The 11,037-nt window shown below is 38.4% G+C and overlaps 1 protein-coding gene across 1 annotated transcript; it reads right to left on the reverse strand.

Moving 5' to 3' along the window:
* Positions 1-669: 669 nt before the first annotated feature.
* On the reverse strand, positions 670-5,987 carry LOC145332415 (uncharacterized). The gene is made up of 6 exons (XM_080177413.1): positions 5,941-5,987; positions 5,161-5,214; positions 4,741-4,805; positions 3,485-3,587; positions 1,933-1,994; positions 670-770 (listed from the first exon to the last, which is right to left on the reverse strand). Exons 1-6 carry the CDS (start codon positions 5,985-5,987, stop codon positions 670-672), a joined length of 432 nt encoding a protein of 143 aa, XP_080033539.1.
* Positions 5,988-11,037: the final 5,050 nt, after the last annotated feature.

Here is an 11,037-nt window from a genome sequence, read left to right on the forward strand (position 1 = left end):
GAATTCCAGTTTAGGACCCTCTTATCATTTTTCATTTGGCTATCCGCTAAATGTGCGGGCCGACAAAACTGGTATTAATCTTATTATCTTTATCTTATAATTTGTAGAAAATTGTTTATATTACGACACAATACATTGTTTTTCAGTATGACCAATAACCAGTTCTAATCCAGTGGCTATTAATCGGTTTTCAAAGACATACTGAGCTGGATCTTTAAATCATTTTAGTGGTGAGCCGAATTTCAGCTAATCACAGCGCGGCATTTAATAAAATGCTCTGCTCTCATTGGTGGAAAGTTGGCTCACCCCGATCTGGCTCACCACTAAAATGATTTAAAGATCCAGCGCTGGAATTTTGTTTTACCTGGTTTTAATTGATAAGGAACTGCCGCATCTGAAGCACATTTGGGAACACCATTGCCCAGATATTTTCTTCTATTACCACCCCCTGACAATCAAGCTTTTTATAGGGCCTCTAAAAATAACGTCATACTGGCCTACTATTGGTCTATTAAACTGTATACTGGTCTACTATTGGTCAATTAAAATTTATACTGTTCTATCATTGGTCAATTAAAATGTATACTGGTCTACCATTGGTAAATAAAAAATGTATACTGGCCTGCCATTAATAATTTAGTCTGTGTATTGGCATATCATTGGTCAATCTTATTGTATGATGTCATTTTTTAAAATAGGCACTAAAAATAGCATTCCTGAGGAATCCCAATTACAACAGCCACTGCCATCAGTTTGCATCACTTCTTTATCTAAATAAAATTAGCGGTTACTCCCCTAGAGGCTTCTAGGGGCACTTGAGGTGGAAGGGAGTTTGGGGTTAAATCGACCTTTCAATTCAATTTTAGTTTGAAAAAGAGGCAATATCTTTGGTTGTTGGGGGGAGGGGATGTATTTTTTCTAGGGGTGATTTCTCTTCGGAGGGTGGTAGTAACCTTCCCCAAAATGATTATATACCTTCCCAGGACTTATTACAGTTACAACTGTAGAAGCTAACTTGTAAAGGATAACTATAAAGCTCCAGATGTCACTGAGATCATGTAATTTATAATTAAATTTTCGTATTTACATTCCTTGTTCAAAAAGGAGTTTTGTTACTCCTGTTGTCTGTACATTTCTCAAGGCTTTAGGGATAGGCCAATGCGCAATCAATTCAATTTTAGACTTCTAGCTGATGAAAACAAGATTTATCAAGAAGTTTTAAAGAAAATAGATAGTGCAGGTTTACTTATTTAGAAATCAAATATGAGAGAATTTAATAAAAAATAATATTTTCTATAATGGTAAAAATTAGGTTACCATACATCACATGAGGTGAATATTTTATAATTAGTCTTTAATTAACAATATAATGTTTTATGAGGATTTAAAAACCCCTGCGGGGGGTACAATTTTATAACACATAATTCTTTCTTTTTGCTTATTATTTAGTCTATTAAAAGGATTCAAAATGCAAAGACATAAATTTTTTTAGCTCTTATTTTATACATCTTAATTGGAACTGATGATCTATTTAATAGTGAAACAATTGTCTTCCATCAATAAAATGTTAAAAAAATAACCTCTGTGTTTATATATATAATTAAAGAAATATTACAGTCGTGTTTTTATGTATTTAATTAACAAAAATTGATTGAATAAAGATAATTTTTAGAAACATCAAAAAAATTTTAACTTTTGTCTGCTTGCAATTAGGCTGTTTATTACACTACACCCAAGGTGTTATAAATATGTATTCTTATTCATTGGCTTAATAACTTTGGGGACTTTTATTGAATTTTGATTGATTGATTATTAGGTTGAATGTCCAAACGTTTCAACCCCTAATTGTAACCTATAGAAGGTGTAAATTTGTGTATCATCAATGTATCACCCATTGTCTTATCCCTTTAGATCCCTGGTTGAGAATTGTACCTGTAGAGAGATTGTTTGTGTAAGATGAATCCATAGAGCTCACACCTTTTGACAAAGGACACCTACAACAACAAAATTAAAATATTTACTTTATTCTATTGTATTATAAGCAGCTTTCCGCAGATATTAAAATGAAAAAATATAAGTTCAAAACCGGTTTTGTTAGCTCCGTAGGGCCGAAGACTCTGCTAACATTAGAAGTATTAATTTTAAGATTTTTTATTTTAATATAAGTGGAAAATTGTCTTTAATACGATGATTTACATAATTTTTCAGTATGGCTGAGAACCAGTTCTAATCTAGAGGATATTAACCGGTTTCAAAGCTGACACCTATTATTAGAGGACACCTACAACAACAAAATTAAAATATTTACTTTACTCTATTGTATTATAGACAGCTTTCCGCGGATATTAAAATGTTTAAAACCGGGTTTGTTAGCTAACATTACACGTATCAATTTTAAGATTTTTTGTTTTAACATTGCATTGGTGGAAAATTGTCTTTAATACGATGCTTTACATAATTTTTCAGTATGACAGAGAACCGGTTCTAATCCAGAGGATATTAATCAATTTCGAAGCTTACACTTCTTAATAGACATTGGAATAAACAATATTTGACCAATCAATATTTATATTTAATTGAGTGAGGGTTTTTGATTATCAATTGTAACCTTCAAATTTATATCTAAAATAATTTTTTTTTTCTTGGAAGGGTTGTGGTAGACCCCTCCAAAATAATTATAAACCTTCACTAAATCTATGAAAAGCTTCACTGTAAAGTAGAACCATGTTGGTTAAGAGCGGTTAGTGAGATCTTTCAAACAGATAAACAGTTAAACATCCTGTTACTTTTATACAAGGATAGTATAGAGAAGGAATATGTACAAAGGTTGAAGAATATTGATTATTGGCCCAGTCTACTTGAATTTATATTTATACCTTATATAGAATTTTTTAGGAGCAATTACTAAGGTCGAACAATATTGGTCCAGTCTACTTGAATTTATATTTATACCTAGTATAGAGTTTAGTAGGAGTTAGTACTAGGGTTGAACAATATTGATCCAGTCTACTTGAATTTATATTTATACCTAGTATAGAGTTTAGTAGGAGAAAGTACTAAGGTTGAACAATATTGGTCCAGTCTACTTGAATTTATATTTAAACCTTGTATAGAGTTTAGTAGGAGTAAGTACTAGTGTTGAAGAATATTGGTCCAGTCTACTTAAATTAATATTTATACCTAGTATAGAGTTTAGTAGGAGTAAGTACTAGGGTTGAATAATATTGGTCCAGTCTACTTGAATTTATATTTATACCTAGTATAGAGTTTAGTAGGAGTTAGTACTAAGGTTGAACAATATTGGTCCAGTCTACTTGAATTTATATTTATTCCTAGTATAGAGTTTAGTTGAAGTTAGTACTAGGGTTGAACAATATTGGTCCAGTCTACTATAATTTATATTTATACCTAGTATAGAGTTTAGTAGGAGTTAGTACTAAGGTTGAACAATATTGGTCCAGTCTACTATAATTTATATTTATACCTAGTATAGAGTTTAGTAGGGGTTAGTACTAAGGTTGAACAATATTGGTCCAGTCTACTTGAATTTGATCTCACCAGCTTTCTGCGCTTTGGTGTACTTGAACCTAGAAACAAGATAAAACATTTATGCAGGATTCTAAAGGGATATGACATCAACTAATATGTCGATTTACTGTACATCATGATGACAAACAAAATAACCCCTTTTATAGATTGCAATTAGTGGTTGAAATGTTTACACTTATTAAACCATCCAAACAAACTTGATAAGAGTCCACAAAGTTGTTAGGCCAACGCTATCATAAAACTTTGGGGAATATTGTAATAGACAGCCTAATCCCTCCCTGATTTTATGTCTTAACTAAATAGAATAGGTGTAAAAATTTACTTTAAAAAATCTGAATGTTTAAGATTCACTTTTTTGTTTAGATTATAGAGAAGCCACATTTTTATATTGTTCCTTACTGTTAGCAAAGCAAAAATTAGATCAATAAACGATAACTAAATTTATTTTGTTTGACTTCAGAGTATGATGATTATGCTTAATAGGGGTATGGACACCTAGGGGGTGTGTATCAATCCCACTGCAACGATAATAAAAAAAACACCCCTCGACTTTTGTTATCTATATTACAACTTCCTAAAGTTTCCACCCTCTACATCCTCGATACTTGTTTAAGGGGGGTGTATAAATTGTTGGTGTCAATTTGAATGCCTATAAAAATTTCATACAATTCAAATAAACAATGATTGGCTAGTATACATAGACGTCCAAGCTTTTTTTTTTGGGGGGGGGGGTAAAATGGCGCTCGAAGCGCGCCGCAATTGTTTTTTACACCCCCAAAAATTTTTACCCCGGGGGTAAAATTTGCTTGGGGGGGGGGGGGGGGGGTAATTACCCCCCTAAAATCTGTTGGCAGGGGTAAATTTTGTTTACCCCCCCCAAAATTTACCCTCGGGGTAAAATTTTTGGTGGGGGTAATTTAAATTTTCTGAAATATTTAGTATTAAAAATGCGCGCGAAGCGCGCAAAAAAATTTTATTTTAGAGATTTTTTTATTTTGGGGGGGGGGTATTTACCCCCAGGGTAGGGGTAAATTTTAAATGGGGGGGGGGGGTAAAATGAAAAATTTTTTGGTAATTACAATGTATACTGGCATATCATTAATCATTTTTATTGTTTGACGTCATTTTTTATAGGTTTTATAAGCATCTTCATAGGGTTCATGCGCAACCCTGTACACGCCACGGGATTACCTTGTTCATGTTGAGCAGATTCATTGTCATGAGTATGTTCTGGACAAGGCGTACAACTTGACGGTCTACCAAATAAAAAGAATATTATCACATCGTATTATAGACAGCTTTCCGCAGAAATAAAAATTATAAGATTAAAACCAGTTTTGTTAGACCCAAGGGCTACTAGAGAGCTTTGAGTGCCACCTTCCCCTTTCCATTGAAACTTAAAAATCCCCCCCCTCCCGAAAAAAGCTTGGACTTCATTGAGTCACCTTATCTGAATCGATGAATTATTACATGGATTTTAATGTACTCTGATAAAGTGATGCTCGCAGATGGCTAAAATAACGATTCCCTTTACCCCACCCCTCCCCTCCTACTATATGAACGATATAACCAATAAATTAGGTCTATATTAGCAACCTTATCCATTCTTACCTTGGACTAATATTTAGTGATGTTTCACTTTCTTCAAATGATGGACCAAGGGTTCTAATTCAAAGTTTAATCTAACTTAAGTTCAAGTTTTTCTTATACAATGTAAATCGTCACATAATTGAGAAAAAATATTCATGAAAACTGACAGCTTTTCAAAAATTTAAAAGATTACTGTTCTTACATACCGACGGACAAATTTACTGAATGCTTATTAGTATAGAGAATCTTCACCAAACAAATCAGCCGTCTATCTTTAATAGCAGTTGAAAAAATCCTATCATAGTTTTATAAACAACTTTTGACTAAAAAAACTTTTCACGTCATATTATTGATTTAATATTGAGACTTTTTAACTAAGATTGTTGGGTATCTGCAGAGAGAGATAGGGGACAATAGGCTTTTTTCTACACTAGTCCCCAAAGTTTTATAATGGTGTTTTCTTATTCGTTTGATTTACAACTTTGAATTTTGATTGGTGAGTTCGTTTAGTTCCGTGTTCAAACGTTTCATCATATAATCATATGTTAAAACATATTGTAATATTGGAAGGGCCAACAACCAGCTGCGGCGGGTTTTTGACCCTTTCAACAATAGCCAGTGGGCTATATCTATATAAATGCATTTTTTGTAATCTTCTAAAAACTGAAATACATATTATTATTATTATCCACCAATCCACAGAAGGGATAATTTTATCTAACATCATTAGGGATTTACATCAATTTATCAGCAATTGTCTTATCCATTTAGATCCCTGTTGCTTTTTGCTTTAAAATAAACTTTTCCTGTCTTCCAGAGATGAATCCAGGTTTCTTGCACTTTTCCATTGTCTTTGAATAAAGCTTTTTATAGTGCCTAAAAAATGACGTCATACTGGCCTATCACTGGCCATTTAAAAAGTATGCTGGTCTGCCATTGATAATTTAGTCTGTGTATTGGCCTATTAATGGTCATTTGTATTGTATTTACCATTTTTTATAGGTACTATAAAGAGCTTCCCTTTGAATGTGAACTATATCTAGCACTGCATCTGATATGCTATACTTCCCACCACTATGCACAGTTTTGCCCTGTTTTTAATCATTAATATAATATACATATGTATTTGTTCAAAAGTTTGCTAGGTCGGCCACCCCCTACCTATTTTTAATTTTAGTTAAATTTTTTGTGGAGGGTGGGTTAATTTCTAGGGGTGATTACTCTCATGAGGATGGTGGTACCTTCCCCCAAAATAGTTATAAACCTTCCCAGGACCTCTGAGAAGCTACCCTGTAATCTGTAAGATCCTTTAACTTTATTTTAAGGATAGAAAAAAGAATATATCATTCCCTCTTGAACACTATATGTAGACCAACGAAAAAAGTAAGTTATAGGCTTGATGATAATTGGTCATCAAAACATGAAATTCATACACACATTTATATGTACAGTTTGAAAGATCCTAAAATTATGAAACACCTCTTGCACGTTAAAAAGCCTTACACTATATACTACAGTTTGAGAAAATAATTGATGATTTTTTCCTTTGTTTTGAGTTTTGATGATGAATTGGACTTATGTTTCTGAAGGCTCAGGTTTTCCTAAAAGTTGTATAAAATATTTAACAAGTGCATTTTTGGATATAACTCTGTCCAAAAAGGATAAGTAGAGTATGGCTTCAAAATTGATTAATATCTGTAGGATTAGAACTGGTTCTCAGCTATACTAAAAAATCTTGTATTGCATCGAATTACAGACAATTTTTTACAAATAACAAAATAAAAATCATAAAATTTGGCTTCTTGGTTGTGGAAAAAATGCACACATTTTAAAAATTCAAATTGCACGGCTTGTATTGATAGCAGAAAAACGTTATGCATACCGTTAGAATCGTCATAAGCTCTAGTTTTTGGAAATATAAGTGCCATTTTTGTGCTATTTGTAGTTTAGGAGCTACGTTGAAAAGTGTGAGAAGGGTTGAAAAGTTTTAAGTAAGTTGGAACATTTTACCACTTAGCTCCTAAACTATACGTAGCAGATGAATGGTTCTTATATATCCAAAAGCTAGAGCTTATTACGATTCTAACGGTATGCATAAAATTTTTCTACTATTAATACAAGCCGCGCAATTTGAATTTTAAAAATAAGTGCATTTTTTCCACAACCTTCACTTCTGTAAATCTTCAAAAATAAGGCCTTTGGTAAAACCGGTTTTTAAAGCATAATTTATTGAAATATTCATTTTTAAACATTGAAACATAAATGTCCCAGAATAGGTTTTCCAGATCTATAAGGATTTTTTATAATTGTTTTATTTTCTTTGCAAAATTAAGTTTTTAAAAAACGCATTTCTCTTGAAACACCCTGTAGTTTTAATCTTCATTTTTATAACCTCAGAAATCTGTTTGTGTTCAGATGCGACAAATAAATATTAATTTTGTCCTTACAAGCCTATTAAAGACTAATCAAAATATTAATTGTTTATTTCATTGTATTATAGACAGCTTTCCGCAGATATCAAAATATTGTAACATTTAAACCAGTATTGTTATCCACGAGGGTCCAAAAGCCTGTGCTAAAGATTGGTATTAATTCTATGATTTTTATTTTACTATTCGTAAAAAAAACTGGCTATTATGAGATAGGATACATGTTTGTTTAATATGGCCTTGAACCAGTTCAAATTCAACGGATATTAATCGGTTTTGAAGACACCCTGCAAATGTACCTGTGAATTAAAGAGACACCCTGCACCAGAGTGTGAAGAGTGGATTTTATCGGGACAGAGTAAGTGTCATGTGTGACGTCATAAATCTCTCTTTTACGGGTTTTCTTTTCCTCCCATCCTTCCTTTTAACACGTATTTTTATGACGTCAAACACATATGACACTTTCCGCTTACTTATTTCATCCCGTTTGCCTATCCACAGTTATACCTGGGAATGAAAGAGACACCCTCTACCAGAGTGTGGCGAGTGGATTTGAGGTACGGCAAGTAGGCTAACTGAATTGCGACGGTTTAATGATCTCTGTTGTAGTTTTCTCTTGGTGGGACTCAGTCTTCCAGTTGTAGAACTGTTTTCTATATATTGATATTTATATTTTTGTCATTTTAATTTTATACTTCACAAGTGATTTTAGAATAAAATTATATTCTCATTTAATGATAATGTGGTAATACGGCAAACAGACGGACGGGCAGTTTACAGAATTGCTACGCAGTGAATTATCATAACAAGCCCTCTGCACTAATCCCATTATATCACCATTTACCTCATGACCGACGGTGACCCCGCTATCCAGCGGTCAAACTGGCCTGCCTAAATATGGGGAGGGGCACGGACACGCAGCTATCACGCGCCCCTCACGCAATTATACAACCGGGAGGCGCTGCCTCCCCTTTTACCACAGCTGCCCCCGCAGCCTGTCTACCGCCGTGGGCTAAGCCCTTGTGTCCCACACCCCCTTCAAACCTAACCATTGTTATAATCTGTTGTATATAAATAGTAAACATTCATTGTAAATATTATTCAGTAAAATATATAATTTCTGTATGACTAAATCCTGCTAGTTTGTTTTGGTAGAATAATTCAAGGCTAAGGCTCGTTGGACTCGAACTCGCAACCCGTGAGCTGAAACGTTCGGCTTACCACATCTTGGTGTCAGCGTGTTTCAATCGAGCCTTACAGAAATTAGCCTATTCTACCTCTGATTGGACCCTTTGGCAAGTAAGGGGACAGTCAGCCGCCAACTGAGAAGCCAACTGACCCGTGAGACGGCCTTTTTAGGTCGAATTTCCATCATTTTGAACGCAATATGTGGGCCTTTGGCCTACGGCAAGCAGATTTAGCCTGCTAAAAGCGCCAGTTACGGCGCTTTTTCCGTACCGTGTAGGAGTAGCGCTAGGTGCGCAGCCACGGTAATCGGATAATTTAGCTCAAACGGCTACAAAACTGAGTCTAAATTGGCAAGTGTAGCTGGGACAAGCCCCAGGACACCCAGGCCAAACCTACGAGACGGACAGCTAGGTGCTGGTCTCCCTGAGAAGGCAATGTGTGGCTGCGAAGCTTCAGCACACAAGTAAGGCCTACCACTGCGACGGATAGCAGAATTTGAGCCACAGGCACGGCAGGACGGGACATTCCCTGCCGCCATCTTTCGGGATTCGAACCAGCGGCGCTGCAAGACGGGACATTCCCTGCCGCTGCCATCCCTCTGAACCTTGCAGGACGGACATTCCCTGCTGCCAGTGCTTCCAGAATCACACCTAGAGCTCCTAGTGATAACAACACATAAGTGTGTATAAATGTCAACCAAGTGATAAAAAGAAATATAAAATCGTTGACCCAGTGATAATTGATAAGCTCTAGTGATTCGAAGCTACAGTCTAAGCCACCATGGTAAGCGATACTACCATAGCTGCGGTTCGGCCACCACCGAAGTTTCTGCCGACCCCAGCCGAACGGGAGGCCCCCTTGTCTCAAGGGCAGGACCTCCACTTCCCCTGCCATATCAGGGTGAGGTTTCCCACTCCTGACCCTGCCCAGCACGTACAGGTTGATGCCATGGTCGATTCTGGCAACCGTGTACCAGGGTCTGCTGTAATTTCTGAACACCTCATGCACGCAATGGGCGTGCAACGCATGTTGGTTCCAGACAACACCCAAATCCTGACTGCTAACGAGGAAGGCCAGCCCCTCCAGGTAATAGGAAAATTAAAAGAATTATATATGGCAGTCTCACACACCCTTATACTCCATCTGTACCACGTGACTGTGGTACGGAATCTCTCACACCCTCTGAACCTAGGAGGGTATTTTCTCAAGGAGTTCGGAACTAGGCTCTGTTTCGACATGCAACCCCCCTGCTTGTGGGTGCGTGGGGAGTTCATCCCACTCCGTGGTGTCCCCATCGACCGGGAGACAGCCGAGAGAGAGTTGAGTTACGAGGGGCCTCTGCCAGGCCCCCTGCCAGAGCAGCCACGTGTGGTCGAGAAAGGCACGCACTGGGTGGATACTGCGCTAAACGCCCATAGGGGGACCAACCTGCTAGCCATGGGGTTGCCCCCAGTGCCCAAGGTGCTGCTGGAGAACCTGCCAACGACGTTTCCCGAGATTGCCAGCCCTCCAGAGCCGATCTTCTCCGCCGACACCTTTATCAACGGCCAGCCGTGTCCACCTGGCCCCCTCTACCTGGGACCCCCAGCCATTCAGCCAGCCGAGTCCGAGTCCAGACCCGTCAAGTCGCGGTCTGATGCACCCGGAGCCACGCTCAACTCCCAGGAATCAGCCTCTCCCGGCGCCGTGCCCGTCAAGTCGTGGCCGGCCGCCTCCGGAGCCACGCATGGCTCCGCTGCCTCAGCCTCTCCTAGCGCCGAGCCCGTCAAGTCGCGGCCGGACGCCCACGGAGCCCAGGCTGGTCCCAGCGCCCCGGCCTCTCCCAGCGCCGAGCCCGTCAAATCGTGGCCGGACGCCCTCGGAGCCACGCCTGGCTCCGACACGTCAGCCCCTCCCGAGGCCGAGCCCGTCAAGTCGCGGCCGGTGGGTCCCGGAGCCGAAGCTGACCCCGCGCCAGCCACGTATAGGCTAAGCGCTGTCACTCCAACTGATGGCCAACCACCCCAACTCCGTACGGCCAAGCGGGTGGTCTTGCCTGGCCGCGGCGTCATGGCTGTCCCTGTTGAATTAGTGGGGCACCGTACTAAGGATGCCATCCAACTAGCTGCCCCAGAACAGAGGTTTGGGGAGGATCTTGTCATCCCAGAAGGCCTGTATGCCCACAGGCCTGGCTCCGCCAGTGTGTTTCGAGTGCTGGTGGTAAATGAAGGGGAGACGCCCCTCCTGCTGGACGCTGGCCTCCCCGTGGCTGGGGAGCTGGTCAAGCCTGACATTTTGGAGG

The sequence above is a fragment of the Acartia tonsa genome, chromosome 11 (genome assembly GCF_053477335.1).
Source record: "Acartia tonsa isolate MP-2025a chromosome 11, ASM5347733v1, whole genome shotgun sequence".
NCBI classification, from domain to species: domain Eukaryota; kingdom Metazoa; phylum Arthropoda; class Copepoda; order Calanoida; family Acartiidae; genus Acartia; species Acartia tonsa.

Bases quoted from the DNA above. Each gene is read 5' to 3' on its own strand.
- LOC145332415 (XM_080177413.1), bottom strand. From the start codon at position 5,987: ATGGAAAAGTGCAAGAAACCTGGATTCATCTCTGGAAGACAGGAAAA. The intron at 1,995-3,484 runs GTATAAATATAA...TTGTTGTTGTAG, and splicing joins CCTACTAAACTCTATACTAG to GTGTCCTTTGTCAAAAGGTG. The intron at 771-1,932 runs GTACAATTCTCA...AATTTTATTTAG, and splicing joins CACAAACAATCTCTCTACAG to ATAAAGAAGTGATGCAAACT.